The 21,202-nt window shown below is 42.7% G+C and overlaps 1 protein-coding gene across 1 annotated transcript; it reads right to left on the bottom strand.

The window, feature by feature from the left end:
* Positions 1-13,530: 13,530 nt before the first annotated feature.
* On the bottom strand, positions 13,531-19,638 carry LOC120057724 (Krueppel-like factor 5). Its single transcript, XM_039006205.1, has 4 exons — positions 18,930-19,638; positions 18,750-18,815; positions 14,092-14,151; positions 13,531-13,709 (listed from the first exon to the last, which is right to left on the bottom strand). Exons 1-4 carry the CDS (start codon positions 19,636-19,638, stop codon positions 13,531-13,533), a joined length of 1,014 nt encoding a protein of 337 aa, XP_038862133.1.
* Positions 19,639-21,202: the final 1,564 nt, after the last annotated feature.

Genomic DNA, 21,202 nt, shown 5'->3' with positions numbered 1-21,202 from the left:
TCTGTTCTGACTGGAGATGCACAAATGTCTGTATATTTGATCGATCCAAATCAAATTGTATTTGCCACATGCGCTGAATACAACAGGTGTAGTAGACCTTACCATGAAATGCTTACTTATAAGCCCTTAACCAACAATGCAGTTTTTAGAAAAAAAAGAGTTGAGAAAATATTAGCAACATAAACTAAAGTTTTCAAAAAGTAACACAATGAAATAACAATAACAAGGCTATATACTAGCAGGTACCAAGACAATGTGCATGGGTAGTCGAGGTAATTGAGGTAATATGTACAAGTCTGTAGGGGTAAAGTGACTATGCATATATAATAAACAGCAAGTAGCAGCAGTGTAAAAACAATGGGTGGGTCAATGCAAATAGTCCTGGTAGCCATTTGATTAACTGTTCAGCAGTCTTATGAATAGTGGGTAGAAGCTGTTAAAGAGCCTTTTGGACCTACACTTGGCACTCCAGTAGAGCTTGTCATGCGGTTGCAGAGAGAACAGTCTATGACTAGGGTGGCTGGAGTCTTTGACAATATGTAGGGCCTTCCTCTGACAGCAGCTGGTATAGAAATCCTGGATGGCAGAAATCTTGGCCCCAAGACACACTACCCTCTGTAGCTCCTTGCGGTGGAATGCCAAGCAGTTGCCTACCAGGCGGTGATGCAACCAGTCAGGATGCTCTTGATGGTGCAGCTGTATAACCTTTTGAGGATCTGAGGACCAATGCAAAATATTTTCAGTCTCCTGAGGGGGAATAGGCATTGCCGTGCCCTCTTCACGACTGTCTTAGTGTGTTTGGACCATGACAGTTTGGTGATGTGGAGACCAAGGAACTTGAAGCTCTCGACCGGCTCCACTACAGCCCCAAGGAGGCGTGCTCAGCGCTCCTTTTCCTGAACAGGGAGTACATGAGGGGAATAAGCATGCACCCCTGAGGGGCCCCGGTGTTGAGGATCAGCATGACAGATGTGTTGTTGCCGACCCTTACCACCTGGGGGCGGCCGGTCCCGAAGTCCAGGATGCAGTTGCAGAGGGAGGTGATTAGTCCCAGGGTCCTTAGCTTAGTGATGAGCTTTGAGGGCACTATGCTGTTGAACACTGAGCTGCAGTCAATGAACAGCCTTCTCACGTGGGTGCTCCTTTTTTCCAGGTGGGAAAGGGCAGTGTGGAGTGAAATCGACATTGCGTCCTCTGTGGATCTGTTGCGGTGGTATGCGAATTGGAGTGGGTCTAGGGTTTCTGGGATGATGGCGTTGATGTGAGCCATGACCAGCATTTCAAAGCACTTCATGGCTACAGACGTGAGTGCTACGGGTCGGTAGTCATTTAGGCAGGTTACCTTGGCATTCTTGGGCACAGGGACTATGGTGGTCTGCTTGAAACATGTAGCTATTACAGACTCGGTCAGGGACAGGTTGAAAATGTCAGTGAAGACAATTGCCAGTTGGTCAGTGCATACTCTGAGTACATGTCCTGGTAATATATCTGGCCCTGTGGTCTTGTGAATGTTGACCTGTTTAACTTGTCATGCGCTAATTGATTCGGGTGCGACAATATCACTCATCTCTCAAACATTGTTCGATGATCTCAAAAGAGCTTTGAAGCCAACTAAACGTTGGTTAAAAGTGGAACGATGCGATACTACACTTCAAGGGGTCACTCAGACTACCTCGCCTCTCACATTGAGAGTCATGCTGAAACTACACTTCAAGGACGTATCGGTCGTCCACCGTGTGTATGTTACCAGCCTCAAAACTGTACCCCTGCTACTTGGAGCAGACTTGATGGATCGGTTACTCCCATTGATGGATTGGAAAACCAACCAGGTATGGTCACAGGCCACAGTGCCTTCTCCACTGACCACACTGTCTTCCTCTAACGCCAGCTGCAATGCAGTCATTCACGAGGGGTATCTGTTGAAAGCACCCCTTGGGAAAAAGACGTTTAGAAACCACTTGGTGCAGAATCCGATCCAAGGAGATATTACGATATCTCGACCCATTCCATCAGCCAGTCTGATTGACCATTCTTTTCATGATTTCGAGCCAGCTGTCTCTGTGAATGAGCAACTTCCCTCCTCCTTGCAGTCGTGCAATACGGTAGTTGAGATGAACTTCTCTTGCACTTCGGACGCTTCTGCAAGCACTGCGGCCGTCTCAGCAAGAAAAACATTGATGCGCAGAGTATACTCCGCTTCCGATGATACACCTTCCGCTTTGTGGGGGACTGTCAACCCTTACAATGACACTAATGGCGTCAGTCCAGCAACTGACCCGATGACTCCCACTGGTGAAACACTTTGCGACATCACAGACCGATATCCTCGTTTCAGTTTGCAGGTACTGAAGAGGTTGCCACACGCGGACGCGGTGGTGACTGACAGACCTCGACAGCCACTGAGGGTGTTGAAGCACAAACACCAGGAGATTTGGTTGAAAGGTTACAGCCATTCTCATAATAACGTGGCCACTGACAACTCGTACATAGGGTCCGAACTTTTTGTTTGCGCCTCGGATACCAACACCACCCGCTGGTGGGGGGTCCTGAGACACAAAAGGGGGGAATAGTAGCCCAGACCCATGATGAGCCTTATCGAGGCCGGTGGGGGGGTCGAGACCATGGACAACACCGTACGAGGCCGCCAGATCATAAATCAAATCTAGTTGTAAACTCCACTTTGAGAACAGTGAGGAGCAGACAGGCCCCTAGACGGGTACTATCTTACACCTAAGATAGTACGGAGGTGTACCACACTGGTCGTAAAGGAAGTCCAGTGGACTTGTCCACCTCCAAAACAAATGGCAACAATAATCATTCCTTGCCATGTGTAGTAGCCACTACAAGACAACTAGTAAAATGCTCTAATCATGTATTCCTGTAGGATAACATTTCAGAATAAATCGGTAGGACAACTGGACCCCTTGAGTACCAGTACCAATACCACAGTCAGTCCAGCAACACTCAGTAAGAGGATTAATAACCTCACAAGTTAAATTGCTATTGATAATAGCAACATAGGAGTCACTCAGAGTGCAACACGGGGAAGGGAATCTCCATTGCACTCTTCCAATGGTTAACACACGCCACTAATAAATAGAACCCTCCGTTCAGGAGAAAAGTTATTAGAAGTCATGAATCATGATCACACCACGTACGACTGGTCTAATACTTGAAGAGTACTTCCGTCATGAGGTTAGCTCCTCCGTGGATAACATAGCTATGAAGTAGACTTCGTCATACCTACCGCCACTACAATAGTGGAAGACAATGACTGGTAGTAAAACCACTACAGACTCCATCGACACCAATTCTGACTGACCTCCAGGCATTTTCCTGAAAATTACCTGACTACGTCAGACTCATTCTCAACACGTTGTAATCTGCCAGGATACTTGGTTTCCTTCCCTTGACATGTGCGCTTGCGTAAGTATAAACGCACATGCACAACGGAACATCCAATTAGGATTTATGCTCGGATCACTTAATTAAGGGTCCGAGCAAAATACCAGCCTTAGTAAAGTTGAACATATATTATGAGGCCTTAACTCTACAGCTACAGCACTGACCAGTTTTCTTCTCAAAAGTCCATAGGTCATCCCTGTAGACTGCCCAAAACTAGTGCCTTACAGCTGTAGACTTATCATGTAGTTATCAACATAGGATAGTACCCTAAGCAACACCCCGCAAATTAGGAAAGCCCTAGATATGACATTAGACAATGCCATGAAAGGGTCATTTTGCCAAGACCATGGACATAGATAGAATACAGACCAATTAGATGATTAAGGTGCCATAACTATATTTTGTTTTGTTTATGCTTTCATTGATTTTGTTTCATTTTCTTCGGCACGTAGAAAGTGATAGAGCCATAAACAACTTCCCCATACAACCATCAGTTAGTGCCACAACGCCGCTCATTTGGGAGGTTATGTAATAATATATTTCATGAGTGTGTGTGTGTGTTGTTAACATCTGCCTAAGTTACTGCCCAGATCTTCCAGTCTGGATGACCAGACGACGGGTCCGGAACGGCTATCCCACTCCGGACATCCGCTGCCCAGCCTTGGGGCGGACTTCTTCATTTGCAGACACCCTAACCGGGTCGACCACCAGAGTGGGGACTGCAACAGCGATCACCAACTGGACATATGCTGCCTAGCCTTGGAGCGGACTTCATTCGCATAAACTGGGGGGGGGTCATAGACCCTACCCGGGTCCCCATCTGGTGGTCGACCCGGGTAGGGTCTATGACCCCCCCCATAAATACCTTTCTCCCTTCCCTCTCTCTTGACTCTACAGAGTGACTTTTGAATAGCCTTTGTTAAACATAGTGAGTCTGGGAACATCAAACAAGTGGAGGGAAAGGAACCATATTTCGGTTATAGAACCAGTTGAAAATATGCGTTGGTACTTAATGAATATGATGTCAGTTCGGTTGTCATCTGAGACGTTATGACTGATGACAGGACGACCTAAACTGTATCTGGGAAAGTCTACACATTATAGTTATCAGATTCACATGTAATTGTTTTGCAATTCAAATGTTTAAATATAAAATTATTGGTGAAAAGATTAAATGAAATTTTAGCTTCCAAATGAGAGATTTGGGTTTTTATAAGTTTAGGGCTCTGCTCAATCAGTGGCCCGCCCGCCCCTGTGAAGATGGGTTATAAATAATGAAACACACCCTTCTCCCTCTACTATATAAGCCCTTGACGAAAATGTAACCTCCTGTTCCGGGTAAATTAGGATGACGGTCCGATGTCAGAAGGGTTTAGATAATAACTTCAGAACGAAGCCAACCTCAGCGTGAGCTTTGGTTGCGAATGTTATGAACTTTGAACTCTTATTCGTTACAGAAGTGATACCTCCTAGCCGTTGAGTTAGCAGCGGCCGCTGTAAACGTGGGCTAGGAAAGGAAGGACAGAGAATCCCGTCTACCACACAACGACGACACTACAACGTTTCCCGTTCACCTTCAGAGACACTCTTCAAAGGACAAAGGACTCTGTCGGGCAACATGGCCATCCATCTACCACCAACCTATTGAAGCGCAGCTCAGAGTAAATATTTATTGCATTTATTGCATTAACTTTCACACATTAACAAGTCCAATACAGCAAATGAAAGATACACATCTTGTGAATCCAGTCAACATGTCCAATTTTTTAAATGTTTTACAGCGAAAACAGCACGTATATTTATGTTAGCTCACCACCAAATACGAAGGACAGACATTTTTCACAGCACAGGTAGCATGCACAAAGCCAACCTAACTAACCAAGAACCAACTTCATCAGATGACAGTCTTATAACATGTTACACAATAAATCTATGTTTTGTTCGAAAAATGTGCATATTTGAGGTATAAATCAGTTTTACATTGCAGCTACCATCACAGCTACCGTCAAAAATAGCACCGAAGTAGCCAGAGTAATTATAGAGACCAACGTGGAATACCTAAATACTCATCATAAAACATTTCTGAAAAATGCATCGTGTACAGCAAATTAAAGACAAGCATCTTGTGAATCCAGCCAATATTTCAGATTTTTTAAGTGTTTTACAGCGAAAACACAATATAGCATTATATTAGCTTACTACAATAGCCTACCACACTTCCGCATTCATTCATCAAGGCACGTTAGCGATAGCAATAGGCACGTTAGCGTTAGCGAATAAACCAGCAAAAGATATTAATTTTCACTAACCTTCATAAACTTTCCTCAGATGAGAGTCCTATAACATCAGGTTATACATACACTTATGTTTTGTTCGAAAATGTGCATATTTAGAGCTGAAATCAGTGGTTATCCATTATGCTAACGTAGCTTCTTTTTCCCAGAATGTGCGGATATTTCTATTAGACTCTCACCTATTCTGACCAAATAGCTATTCATAAACATTACAAAAAAATACATGTTGTATAGGAAATGATAGATACACTAGTTCTTAATGCAATCGCAGTGTTAGAATTCTAAAAATATCTTCATTACGACATAAGGCTTATGTTATAGCGAGAGAGTGGCCAAAACCTGGGCGCAAAACTACTAGTACACAGTTCGACAGATATATGAAATAACATCATAAATGGGTCCTACTTTTGGTGATCTTCCATCAGAATGTTGGACAAGGGGTCCTTTGTCCAGAACAGTCGTTGTTTGGATTTAGAACATCGTTTTCCCCTCTTGAATTAGCAAGCACACTGGCCAAGTGGCGCGAAGCTCTCCTTTCTGAACAAAGGCACACAACGCAACACGCCTAACGTCCCGAATAAATTTCAAAAATCTAATAAAACTATATTGAAAAAACATACTTTACGATGATATGGTCACATGTATCAAATAAAATCAAAGCCGGAGATAGTAGTCGCCTATAACGACAGCTTTTCAAAAGGCAATCCCACTGTCCTCCTCGCGCCTTCCTGAAAACCAGAAATCAGTGACACGTCATTCCAAGAGGACGTATTCCATCTCAGACCAAGATAAACACTCCATTTCTTCTCTCACTCCATCTTGACATCCAGAGGAAGGTGTATGACGTGCATGTATACTAATAGGTCTCATGCCCATTTATAGGCAGGACCCAGAAGAGAGCATCGATTTCAGATTTTCCACTTCCTGGTCAGGAAGTTTGTGCCAAATGAGTTCTGTTTCACTCACAGATATAATTCAAACGGTTTTAGAAACTAGAGAGTGTTTTCTATCCAATAGTAATAATAATATGCATATTGTACGAGCAAGAATTGAGTACGAGGCCGTTTAAATTGGGCACGTTTTTCCCCCAAAGTGACAACAGCGCCCTCTGTCCTCAACAGGTTAACTATTTAAAAGTATTTTTGTGGTAGGGGTACAAGTAAAAAGGTTTGACTTACTATTTAAAGTGATGCAGTTTTAAGTATGTATGGTTTTGGAAAACATTATAGTAGTGGTAGAGTCGGCAGTGGTTGTGACTGTTTATAGTTGAAAAAGTAGGTAGATAAAAAGATAGTAAAGCCTGAAGATATGACAGCTGGTTTGGTGTATCTAGCTTGAATGGTTCACGAGGTACTGTTGGTAAATTATATTATGTAAATGTTTGCACATTTATATAGTCATAGCGGATAAACATTTCTAAGAATTTGACATCAGCATAGCGTGAACACGTGAAAGTTGGGTTAATGTCTTTAGCTTGAACAGTTCAATAATTAATGTTGGTGAGTTATTCTATGCAAATGTATATAGATATAGTTAATACAAGTTTTAAATATTTTGAACTTGTGGTTCAGTAGATGTGGTCAGTAGTTGTGTGGTTGTGGGCAGTAGTTGTGGCCAGTTGGGATCAGAAGTTGTGGAAAACAGTTTCATGGTTGCGGTTAGTAGTTGTGGTTTAGTAGTTGTGGTCGGTTTTGGTTAGTAGTACTGTGGTTGTGGACAGTAGTTGTGCGGTTGTGGTCCTTAGTTGCGTGGTTCAGTAGTTGTGTGTTCAGTGGTTATGGTCAGTAGTTGTGTAGGTGTGTTCAGTAGTGGTCAGTAGTTGTGGTAAATAGTATCGTAGTTGAGGTCTATAGTAGCCAGTAGTTGTAGTCAGTAATTTTGTGGTTGTGGACAGTAATTTTGTGGTTGTGGTCAGTAGTTGTGTGGTTGTGGTCAGTAGTTGTGTGCCTGTGGTCATTAGTTGTGTGGCTCAGTAGTTTTGTGGTCAGTATTTGTGTGGCTGTGGTCATTAGCTGCATTCAGTATTGTGGGCTGCAGTTGTCAGTAGTTGTGTTCAGTAGTTCTGTGGTTGTGGTCATTAATTGTGGGGTTCAGTAGCTGTGGTCAGTAGGTTTGTGGTTCAGTAGTTTTGGTCAGTAGTTGAGGTCTATTTTGTTGTTGTGGTCCTTCGTTGTGTGGTTCAGTAGTTTTGTGGTCAGTAGTTGTGTGGTTGTGGTCATTAATTGTGGTCAGTAGTCATGTGGTGGTTGTCAGTAGTTGTCATAGTTGTGGTCAATAGTTTTGGGGTTATGGTCATTAATCGTGTGGTACAGTAGTTGTGTGGTCAGTAGTTGTGGTCAATAGTTTATTGGTTGTTGTCAGTTGCGTGATTATGGTCAGTAGTTGTGGTCAGGAATTGTGGTCAGAGTTTATTCTCGGTAGTAGTGTTGTTGTTGTCAGTAGTTATGTGTTCAGCAGTTGTGTTGTGGTAGTTTTGTGGTTGTGCTCAGTAATTGTGGTTTGTAGTTATGCAGTTTAGTCCGGAGTAATGCTCTGTAGTTGTGTTGTTGTTGTCAGTAGTTTGGGTCAGTAGTTGAGGTCTGAAGTGGTCAGTAGTTTTGGTCAGTGGTTGTGGTCAATAGTATTGTGGTTCTGATCAGTAGCTGTGCTCAGTAGTTGTGGTCTATAGTGGTCAGTAGTTGTGGTCAGTAATTTTTGGGATGTGGTTCAGTAGTTTTGTGGTCAGTAGTTGTGTGGCTGTGGTCAGTAGCTGTATTCAGTTTTGTGGGCTATAGGTGTCAGTAGTTGTGTTTAGTAGTTGTGTGGTTCAGTAGTTGCGGTCAGTAGGTGTGTGTTTGTGGTCAGCAGTGGTGTGTTTGTAGTCCGTAGTTGTGTGGTGGTTGTCAATAGTTGTGGTCAGTAGTTGTGGGTATTGGTCATTCATTGTGTGGTTCAGTTGTTGTTTGGTCAGTAGTTTTGTGGTTGTGGTCAGTAATTGTGGTTGGTAGTTGTTCGGTCCGGAGTTATGCTCTATAGTTGTGTTGTTGTTGTCAATGGCACCCCAATGGTGGAACAAACTCCCCCACGACGCCAGGTCAGCGGAGTCAATCACCACCTTCCGGAAACACCTGAAACACCACCTCTTTAAGGAATACCTAGGATAGGATAAAGTAATCCTTCTAACCCCCCCCCCCCCCCCTTAAAAGAGTTAGATGCACTATTGTAAAGTGGTTGTTCCACTGGATATCATAAGGTGAATGCACCAACTTGTAAGTCGCTCTGGATAAGAGCGTCTGCTAAATGACTTAAATGTAAATGTAAATGTCAATAGTTCGGGTCAGTAGTTAAGGTATATATTGGTCAGTAGTTGTGGTCGGTAATTGTGATTGTGGGCAGTAGTTGTATTGTTGTCTTCCTTAGTTTTGTGGTCCAGTAGTTTTGTGGTCAGTAGTTCTGTGGTTGTGGTCAGTAGCTGTATTCAGTATTGTGGGCTGTAGTTGTCAGTAGTTGTGTTCAGTTATTGTGTGGTCGTGGTCAGTATTTCTGTGGTGGTTGTCAGCAATTGTCAATAGTGGCCAGTAGTTGTGGGGTTTTGGTCATTAATTGTTTGGTTCAGTGATTGTGTGGTCAGTAGTTGTGGTCAGTAGATTATTGGTTGTCAGTAGTTGTGTGATTACGGTCAGTCATTGTGGTCATTAGTTGTGGTCAGTAGATGTGTGCTTATGTTCAGTAGTTGTGGTCAGGAAATGTGGTCAGGCGTTATTCTCTGTAGTAGTGTTGTTGTTGTCACGCCCTGACCATAGAGAGCCCTCGGTTCTCTATGGTGTGTAGGTCAGAGCGTGACTGGGGGGGGTTATCTAGTTTATAGATTTCTAGGTTGGTGGTTTGTGTGGTTCCCAATTAGAGGCAGCTGGTAATCGTTGCCTCTAATTGGGGATCATATTTAGGTAGGCTTTTCCCCACCTGCATTTGTGGGATATTGTTTGTGTTAGTGTGTTTGGGCACTACGTCCTCACGGTCTTTGTAAGTTTTGATATTTTGTTTTGTTAGTTTCACTTAAATAAATATGTGGACCTTTACTCACGCTGCGCCTTGGTCCGCTCATTTCCAAGAGGGTGACAGAATATCCCACCGACAAATGACCAAGCAGCGTGAAAATGAAGCAAGGAAGTTTTGGACTTGGGAGGACATGAGAGGACACGAGACCCTTCCTTGGCGGGAGTCGCCAAGGAGCATGGAAGGACAGCGACGACGCGGGCGACCACGGCCACAGATACCCCAAGATGTTTTTTTGGGGGGGGGGGCAGATGGAGCTGGCGGTCGAGCAGCGGAGCGTGCCAGAGCCTGTTTGGGAGTCGGAGGAGGAATTTGATGAAAGATTCCGGAGAGAGGTGGTAGCAATGAGAATGCTGCCAAACAGGCGTGCTGAAGAGCGTGACACCAGTCCGGTGCCATCTGCACCGGTTTCACGCATCTGGCCTCCAGTGCGCCTTCCAAGTCCGGTACGTCCTGTGTCAGCTTCCCGCACTCGCCCTGACACCACTCCGGTGCAGCCTGTGCCGGCTCCACGCATTGGGCCTCCAGTGCGCCTCCCCAGTCCGGTACATCCTGTGTCTGCTCCCCTCACTCACCCTGAAGAGCGTGTCACCAGTCCGGTGCAACCTGTACCGGCCCCACGCATCAGGCCTCCAGTGCGCCTCCCCAGTCCAGTACCACCTGTGCCGGCTCCACGCACTAGGCCTCCAGTGCGTCTCCCCAGTCCGGTACGTCCTGTGCCTGCTCCTCGCAACCTCCCTGAAGTGTGTGTCACCAGTCCGGCTCCACGCATTAGACCTCCAGTGCACATTCACAGTCCAGAGCTTGACCATAGAGAGCCCTCGGTTCTCTATGGTGTTTAGGTCAGAGCGTGACTTGGGGGGTAATCTAGTTTATAGATTTCTAGGTTGGTGGTTTGTGTGGTTCCCAATTAGAGGCAGCTGGTAATCGTTGCCTCTAATTGGGGATCATATTTAGGTAGGCTTTTTTCCCACCTGCATTTGTGGGATATTGTTTGTGTTAGTGTGTTTGGGCAGTACATCCTCACAGTCTTTGTAAGGTTTGTTATTTTGTTTTGTTAGTTTCACTTAAATATGTGGACCTTTACTCACGCTGCGCCTTGGTCCGCTCATTTCCAAGATCGTGACAGTTGTTTTCAGTAGTGTTGTTGTTGGTATATAGTGGTGGTCAGTAGTTGTGGGGTTGTGTGGTTCAGTAGTTGTGTAGTTGTGGTCAGTAGTTTTAGTAAGTAGGTGTGTGATTCACTAGTTGTGGTCAGTAGTTTTATTCAGTAGTGGTCAGTAGGTGTGCTCAGTAGCTGAAGTATGTGGTGGTCAGTAATTTTGTGGTTGTGGTCAGTAGTTCTGGGGTTGTGTGGTCCTTAGTTGTGTGGTTCAGTAGTTGTGGTCAGTAGTTGTGTGTCAGTAGTTGTGGTCAGTATCGTGGCGAAAATGTCTTGAACGATTTTGTGAGAAAGGACAAAAAGTTAATTCCGACAGCTTTAAGGAGCAGTAATACAGTGGCCAATAATGGTTGCAATTGAAATCAGCTGTGCAGTGATTTTTGTGCATGTTGATGGTTTAACAAGAGATTACCTGGAGATAATACAGTAACCAAAAACGGTTGCAATAGGCCCAAGAAGAACCAAACAAACATGGAAGTAAATCGTTTGTTAGGCAAGTGGAGTTTGAATGTTTAAGTGAGCAGTAGGTTTTAATGGCCTTATAATTACCATAGAGCTAGGTGGATTTTGCAAGGGTGTGACACCCTCAGGAGAATTAATTGTACATAATAGGTACATCAATCTTAGAGTTGGCGTTGCTCTATGAGAAACTGACAGATGGCATTACAAACAAAATAGTTCAGGTTCCAATGAATGCGCAAACGTCTTGAGAGGAATGTTATGTGCCAATTAAAAAAAACATGTTTTTAACCTTTAACTATGACATGAAATATTATCTGTGAAATGATCTGCACGGATCATTGGTGTTCTTTTATCACAGGGCAGTGTTAACACAGTGGGTGTGAGGTTCAAATTCTTTGTTGCTATGACAGGTGAATACTATATCAATCCACACATACCTTGAATACAATAAAATACATTTTCCCAAGGTATAACATTGTAAACACAGTTTATTATCATGTTTTGTTGCTCTCTTGGCACAGATTGGACATTATAGCCTATAAGTATGACATCTCAAAATGCTGAACACTAATATTTTTTTAAGCACTACTTAGTATCATTTAAATTCAGTGTAAACCAGTTTACAGTTTAAAGGAGAAATAAACAAAACATTGACAATAAGATCCGAAATACAGAGGATACAAAATATTTATATTTCAACACATTCTCGTAATCTGAAATGATAGCTCTTATTATTCAATGTATTTAATCAAATTCAAAAAAAGAAATGTACAACACAGTAACTATCTTACATTTTTTTATAGCCAAAAAATGCAGCAATAGTCAATGGACTCTATTTACTTAGTCTTTAATTCATTAATAAAACATCAAAAGGCACTTAGATACTCAGTACTAATGTGTGATATTCTTAAACAAGATATAAAAAAAATATTACTTCGACTTCCATTTGTACACGATATACAGGATTTAAATGTAGTCGTAGTCATACTTAGACGTCGATAGCAATACATAAAAATATTTTGCCTTGAAGTACCGATACCAAGTAGAAAAGACAGAGATAATACTGTAAATTGAGAACCAACTGTTTCACTTTTTCAATCTATAACGATGGAATTTAGGCTTACGAGTGTTTTAACAATGTAATCTTTCCTAGAACAGCCGAAGATGTAACATGCGTTTCCCAAAACACCATGCAGAGAGAACGGTCACTAAGTGTGTCGATACTGATAGGATTGAAAGAAAGGGAGTGCTGCTCTCGGATCAGCTTTCTCCATTCAAATATTTCGCTAACATTATAATTATTTCACAATACTGACTACGGATCAGCTCCTAGAGAGAAACAGTATTACCACCTACGACTGCAAGTTGAGGCGGCTTATTCTAATACTTACCCAATAAAAATGCACTCAATCACAGATTTGGTACATCATGAAATATATTGAGACAAATGACGGTAGCCTGCAAGTAGCAAAATAGAACTAAATGAATTGAACTTCAACGGATAAACCATGTGATTCTATGTTTAGCGGATATCTTCTGTGTATGAAGTGAGGGCAAAAACGAATAATGGCACACTTAGCTCTTCTACGAGTGGTCTGAGGCAGGTGTTATATATTATGAGTTTTCAAGTACAACTTTAGTAACGATGGTTTGGGAAACAGCTCTGAGATTTAACGATGCTCCTACGAAGGTTCTAACAATGAACTTAGCCTTAAGATGCTTTTGGGAAACCGGGCCCTCAACTTTACAATCAAATGATTAGTTGAATCAGGTGTGCTAGTACTGGAATAGATCAAATAGGTGAAATGGCTGGGGGTACATGAGCAGAGGTTTGGGAAACACTGCTGTAGATAAATCATAGAGATACTGAAATTAGCTTGTTTCCAACTTTGTGCTCTTATTCAAAAATCAAACCATTGCAGCATTTAGTGAAATAGATACATGGAAAAGCTACATCCATATTGCAGTCAGTGTAAGATACATGGGTACAATAAAACAAATCCATGTGTTTCAGCAACACATTTATTTCTCAGTAAGGACAGGGAGCCTAATCCTGTGAAACCATTGTCAGCACAATTGTATTGTGAAAGTTAGAGATTTAAGTATATTTAACATAAAGTTTCATTTGACTTTGATCTAATAAAAAAAAGGATATACTGTATGTAAGCTTCTCTAGCTCCGGTGCCTCTTCGTGTGTAGAGCCAGGTGGTCAGACCGGGAGAAACAGCGGTCACACACAACACACTGGAATGGCTTGGCCCCTGTGTGTTTCCTGAAGTGGCGTGTCAGCTCGTCGGAACGAGCGAAGCGCCACTCGCATCCCTCCCAGGAGCATTGGTACGGCTTCTCTCCTGGAATGCAGCACACAATGACATTATTCAACAGCAGAAACAGGGTTGATCATGTTATGTCACAAATGTAGAGTGCTAACTAAATTCTTAACTATAATATTTGTTTTTATAAGGTCAGTAAAGATATTTCATATTTTACACAATTATCTTGAATGAAATAGAATCTATATTTTTTTTAAATAATAGATATTTATTTAAGGTGTTTAAAACACGTTCGACAACACGCGGCAACATTTGGCGGGCAAGATCTCATTTAGCATTCAGAATGCATCTGCATGCCAGAAGCATTATTTTGCCTGGCAACATAACATACTGGCCCCCCAAAATAAGAGAGGAGTTGCCCATAACAGGACTTTTATAATGTTACCAGTAAAACATTTACCCGTATGTGTCCGCAAATGGGCCTTTAAATGGGAGGACTTTGTGTAGACTTTCTTACATCCTGATGAAAAAGAATGGAACCAAATGCATGTCATTACAACATAACTTGAATTGATTAACAAGAATAACATCCTACATCTGACAGAGTGGTGTTAATGGTCATGATTGAATTATAAACCACACAATGCATTCATTTCATGCTTATAAATCAAGTTAGACTTTTATGGAACCGTTTAATGTTCTGTTTGTTTGATCTGTATGATTCAATTCCATGGGTTTCAAGAACATAATCATCTAATCTCCTACTAGTCTTCATTACTCATGAGAAAACCAAAGCCTCTCTCCCACTACAGACATAGGATCTTAATTTGAGCCAGTTTGCTGCAGCTGGAAAATATTCCTGCAGCAACAGAACATTGGAACTATTGAACGGATTATTTTTTATGGATATTTTGATACATTTTTCGTAAGGGAAAGTCAAGTCTGGAACTTCAAGGTGGAAATGACACACTTCAAAAGCCTTTTAAACCTCAAATACACAACTTCGACTACCGAGCTTAGACAGACTTTAGTGCAGGAATAATCAACTAGATTCACCTGCGGGCCGTTTTTTTCTTGAGCAGATGGTCAGTGGGCCGAAACGTATTTACAAATAATTTGTAGACTGCAAATTGACCACAAGAAGCCCAAAAAGATACAGTATAATATTTAACTAAAACAATAATTTCAAACCTTCCTTAAATTTGTATTCGATCAAAAGTGTCTCTATTATGCATGGGAATACATTTCCAACATTTTAATCAATTGGAGCTGATTTCCTGAAGTTGTTCAACAATGAACATTCATACCAAGAAATACACTGCTCAAAAAAATAAAGGGAACACTTAAACAACACAATGTAACTCCAAGTCAATCACACTTCTGTGAAATCAAACTGTCCACTTAGGAAGCAACACTGATTGACAATAAATTTCACATGCTGTTGTGCAAATGGAATAGACAACAGGTGGAAATTATAGGCAATTAGCAAGACACCCCCAATAGTGCGGAGCTTTTGTGAAATAGCACAGTTACAAGTGGAAATCAAACTGGATGGACAACAGAAATAGAGGAAGGACTAAGAACAAACAAGAGAGAACTATTATAAAGTAGACTGTGTCTGTAAAATGTGTATAAATTGAAGGTAAAAACAGAAATGTTTATCAGTTTACTCCAATTGGGGGATCGGTGGTAGGGTTTGCGGGGAATAATAATAAAGGTATATTCTTTAAAAAAGTATGTATGTCTATATAGGTATGTGTATGTATATATGTATGCATACGTGTATGGATATATATATTTACCCCAAAAAATATGGGGGATTGGAAATGCAGACAATTACATTGGAAGCAACATTCTTTCCGCAATATTAAGCTGATCCACCCCTAAGATTAAAAAAAAGACACCCCCAATAAAGGAGTGGTTCTGCAGGTGGTGACCACAGACCACTTCTCAGTTCCTATGCTTCCTGGCTGATGTTTGTCACTTTTGAATGCTGGCGGTGCTTTCACTCTAGTGGTAGCATGAGACGAAGTCTACAACCCACACAAGTGGCGCAGGTAGTGCAGCTCATCCAGGATGGCACATCAATGCGAGCTGTGGCAAGAAGGTTTGCTGTGTCTGTCAGCGTAGTGTCCAGAGCATGGAGGCGCTACCAGGAGACAGGCCAGTACATCAGGAGACGTGGAGGAGGCCGTAGGAGGGCAACAACCCAGCAGCAGGACCGCTACCTCCGCCTTTGTGCAAGGAGGAGCAGGAGGAGCACTGCCAGAGCCCTGCAAAATGACCTCCAGCAGGCCACAAATGTGCATGTGTCTGCTCAAATGGTCAGAAACAGACTCCATGAGGGTGGTATGAGGGCCCTACGTCCACAGGTGGGGGTTGTCTTTACAGCCCAACACCGTGCAGGACGTTTGGCATTTGCCAGAGAACACCAAGATTGGCAAATTCGCCACTGGCGCCCTGTGCTCTTCACAGATGAAAGCAGGTTCACACTGAGCACATGTGACAGACGTGACAGAGTCTGGAGATGCCGTGGAGAACGTTCTGCTGCCTGCAACATCCTCCAGCATGACCGGTTTGGCGGTGGGTCAGTCATGGTGTGGGGTGGCATTTCTTTGGGGGGCCGCACAGCCCTCCATGTGCTCGCCAGAGGTAGCCTGACTGCCATTAGGTACCGAGATGAGATCCTCAGACCCCTTGTGAGACCATATGCTGGTGCGGTTGGCCCTGGGTTCCTCCTAATGCAAGACAATGCTAGACCTCATGTGGCTGGAGTGTGTCAGCTCCTGCAAGAGGAAGGCATTGATGCTATGGACTGGCCCGCCCGTTCCCCAGACCTGAATCCAATTGAGCACATCTGGGACATCATGTCTCGCTCCATCCACCAACGCCACGTTGCACCACAGACTGTCCAGGAGTTGGCGAATGCTTTAGTCCAGGTCTGGGAGGAGATCCCTCAGGAGACCATCCGCCACCTCATCAGGAGCATGCCCAGGCGTTGTAGGGAGGTCATACAGGCACGTGGAGGCCACACACACTACTGAGCCTCATTTTGACTTTACATCAAAGTTGGATCAGCCTGTAGTGTGGTTTTCCACTTTAATTTTGAGTGTGACTCCAAATCCAGAACTCCATGGGTTGATAAATTTGATTTCCATTGATAATGTGTGATTTTGTTGTCAGCACATTCAACTATGTAAAGAAAAAAGTATTTAATAAGAATATTTCATTCATTCAGATCTAGGATGTGTTATTTTAGTGTTCCCTTTATTTTTTTGAGCAGTGTATATATATATATATATATACAGTGCCAGTCAAAAGTTTGGACTCACCAACTCATTCAAGCGGTTTTTCTTAATTTTTTATTTTCTACATAGAAAAATAGTGAAGACATCAAAACTATGAAATAACACATATGGAATCATGCAGTAACCAAAAAAGTGTTAAACAAATCAAAATATATTTTAGATCTTTCAAAGAAGCCACCCCTTGCCTTGACAGCTTTGCATACTCTTGGCATTCTCTCAACCAGCTTAACTTGGAAGGCTTTTCCAACAGTCTTGAAGGAGTTCCCACATATGCTGAGCACTTGTTGGCTGCTTTTCCTTCACTCTGCGGTCCAACTCATCCTAATCCAGCTCAATTGGTTAGAGGTCAGGTGATTGTGGAAGACAGGTCATCTGATGCAACACTGCATCACTCTCCTTCTTGGTCAAATAACCCTTACACAGCCTGGAGCTGTGTTGAGTCATTGTCCTGTTGAAAAATAAATGATAGTGGGACTAAGTGCAAACCAGATGGTATGGCGTAACGCTGCAGAATGCTGTTGTAGCCATGCTGGTAAAGTGAACCTTGAACTCAAAATAAATCACAGACAGTGTCACTATAAAAGTGCCCCCACACCATCACACCTCCTCCATACTTCACGGTGGGTCCCACACATGCGGAGATCATCCGTTCACCTACTCTGTGTCTCACAAAGATCTCAAATTTAGACTCCAGACCAAAGGACATATTTCCAACGGTCTAATATCATCTGCTCGTGTTTCTTGGCCCAAGCAAGTATCTTTTTATTATTGGTGTCCTATAGTAGTGGTTTCTTTGCAGCAATTCGATCATGAAGGCCTGATTCATGTAGTCTCCTCTGAACAGTTGATGTTGAGATGTGTCTGTTACTTGAACTCTGTGAAGCATTTATTTAGGCTGCAATTTCTGAGGCTGGTAACTCTAATGAACGTATCCGCTGCAGCAGAGGCAACTCTGGGTCTTCCTTTCTTGTGGCGGTCCTCATGAGAGCCAGTTTCATCATAGCGCTTGATTGTTTTCGCTACAGCACTTGAAGAAACTTTTAAAGTTCTTGAACTGTTCAGGATTCACTGACCTCCAGGTCTTAAAGTAATGATGGACTGTTGTTTCACTTTGCTTATTTGAGTTGTTCTTGCCATAATATGGACTTGGTCTTTTACCAAATAGGGTAAAATACCAAAATCTTCTGTATAATCTTCTGTATACCACCCCTACCTTGTCATAACACAACTGATTTGCTCAAACGCATTATCCACAAATGAACTTTCAATTGAAATGCAAGAGTGTGAAAAGCTGTCAGCTAGGAAAAAGGGTGGCTACTTTGAAAAATATGAACTCACCAAGAAAATAAATGTCCCTTTTTCAGGACCCTGTCTTTCAAAGATAATTCGTAAAAATCCCAATAACTTCTTAGATCTTCATTGTAAAGGGTTTAAACACTGTTTCCCATGCTTGTTCAATGAACCATAAACAATTAATGAACACGCACCTGTGAAACGGTCGTAAAGACACTAACAGCTTACAGATGGTTGACAATTAAGGTCAAGGTTATGAAAACTTAGGACACTAAAAGAGGCCTTCTGTAACGCTTCACTATTATTCTACCATGTAGAAAAAGGTAAAAATAAAGAAAAAGCCTTGAATGAGTTAGTGTGTCCAAACCTTTGACTGGTACTGTATATATTTATTTTCTATGCTCAGAAAACATGGGGAGGGCCACATAAAACAACCCACGGGCCAAATTCGGCCTATGGGCCGCCAGTTTGGGAACCCTGCTTTAGTGAATTGAGACTACCTGTCATGTCTCCTCACCTGGAATGTCACAGTGATGTATCCTCCTCCTCTCCAGGTCAGGGTTATTCCTGTGGTTAATCCTCTCTGGAACTGATTGAGCCAACGTTGGGGACACTGGCCCAACACAAGGGTTCTGGCCTGCTCCAAGACTAGAACATTGGCTTTGTTCAAGACATGGACTCTGAACTAATCTAAGACTGGTGCTCGGAACTGGTCCTAGACCAGAGCTTTGGACTGGCCTAAGACCAGGTCTTAGTTTCGAGGCAATACTGGCTGCATATGATGAAGGCGGAGAACGATTCTGAATCAGCTCTTTCCCTCTGTCTGGGCTCCCTGGCTGAGAGTTAGGCGGGGACGGAGGAAGATAGTCTGGTCGCTGCTGCGAATGGCTTGCGAACTGGGTTGTCAGAGGATTGCCATCTTTTTGTGGGCATCCCATCGATTTGACAACAATCTGGGGGGATGGTATGTGGACGTTGCTGAAAGGGACAGACAAGGAGGACACAGGGACCCCACTGTGGAGGTTGGTGTTCACCGGATGATCGGGCACCAGCTGCTCCAGCTCAGAGTTCAACAGCTGGAACAACGGATTGTCTGGGAAGTCCAGGGAGGACATTTCCTGTTTAATGAACAGACTACTTCCTGTGTCTGTCGAAGCGCCATACAGCCCAGGGTGTTCTGGAAGGGTTGTAGGACCAGGGTTGCACTGGCAACTGGGATGGATGAGGGAGTGGGAGAGAGGCTCTGTCTTGATGGGTCTCATAGGCAGACACAGGCTGGGGCACAGGTAGGTAACGTCAGGTAGGAGGAGACTCATGTTGATGCTGTATGGGGAACCAAGGTCCTCCGTGAAAGATGGCTGTCTGGTGTCTGGGATATTCTGAGGAGGTGACAGATATTTGTCCATCTCGGAACTACCCTGCAAGGTAAAAAAAAATATATGGAGTATTTGTGAGTTACATTCAATACTAGGGCTGTGAAAGTTAACACGTGACATGTTAATCGCAGTAACAAAAAAGGTGACACCGTTAATCACATCTCCAATTTCTTCACTTCACGGAAACCTTTTAAGCGCAAGTGTTTCCGCATGGACCCAGAACACAGCTACAGTCAATGCTTGCGCCTTTAAATAGCTGAAGACAGTGTGCCTCTAGCCAAAATCATGTGAAAGTTAGCATATGTTTTTTTTTCTGCCTGGGAAGAACTGAAAAGGAATAGGTTCATTCGCCACAATTAGCATTAGCTTAGCTCATTATAAATCAGCACAACCGTCAAAAAAGTATTTTACGCACATCATAGGCATCCATTACGATCTATGCAATAATCGGAATGCATTATTCGTTACCAGCACTTGAAAACATGTGAATAAAACTCTAAATTCATTATGCTCCATACATCCAGTTGAAGTCAGAAGTTTACATAAACTGAGTTTAAATGTATTTGGCTAAGGTGTTTCACAATATATTTTGTTGTCAGTTTCACTGATATTTAATCCTAGTAAAAATGACCTGTTTTAGGTCAGTTAGGATCACCACTTTATTTTAAGAATGTGAAATGTCAGAATAAGAGTAGAGAGAATGATTTATTTCAGCTGTTATTTCTTTCATCACATTCCCAGTGGGGCAGAAGTTTACAAACACTCAATTAGTATTTGGTAGCATTGCCTTTAAATTGTTTAACTTGGGTTAATCATTTTGGGTAGCCTTCCCACAATAAATTGGGTGAATTTTGGCCCATTCCTCCTGACAGAGCTGGGGTAACTGAGTCAGGTTTGTAGGCCTCCTTGCTCACATGTTTTTTCAGTTCTGCCCACACATTTTCTATAGGATTAAGGTCAGGGCTTTGTGATGGCCACTCCAATACCTTGACTTTGTTGTCCTTAAGCAATTTTGCCAAGACTTTGGAAGTATACAACGGGTCATTGTCCATTTGGAAGACCCATTTGCGACCATCTGACCCACTGGAATTATGATACAGTGAATTATAAGTGAAATAATCTGTCTGTAAACAATTGTTGAAAAAATTACTTGTGTCATGCACAAAGTAGATGTCCTAACCGACTTGCCAAAACTATAGTTTGTTAACTTCCTGACTGATGTCTTGAGATTCTGCTTCAATATATCCACATCATTTTCCTCCTCATGATGCCATTGATTTTGTGAAGTGCACCAGTACCTCCTGCAGCAAAGCACCCGCACAGCATGATGCTGCCACCCCTGTGCTTCATGGTTGGGATGGTGTTCTTTAGCTTGCAAGCCTCCCCATTTTTCCGCCAAACATAACGATGTTCATTATGGCCAAATAGATCTATTTTTGTTTCATCAGACCAGAGGACATGTCTCCAAAAAGTACGATCTTTGTCCCCATGTGCAGTTACAAACCGTAGTCTGGCTTTTTTTAAATGGTGGTTTTGGAGCAGTGGCTTCTTCCTTGTTGAGCAGCCTTTCAGGTTATGTCGATATAGGACTCGT

The sequence above is a fragment of the Salvelinus namaycush genome, chromosome 13 (genome assembly GCF_016432855.1).
Source record: "Salvelinus namaycush isolate Seneca chromosome 13, SaNama_1.0, whole genome shotgun sequence".
Lineage (NCBI taxonomy): Eukaryota > Metazoa > Chordata > Actinopteri > Salmoniformes > Salmonidae > Salvelinus > Salvelinus namaycush.
Note: the sequence above shows the minus strand (reverse complement) of the source record. Positions and strands in the feature narration are given on the sequence as shown.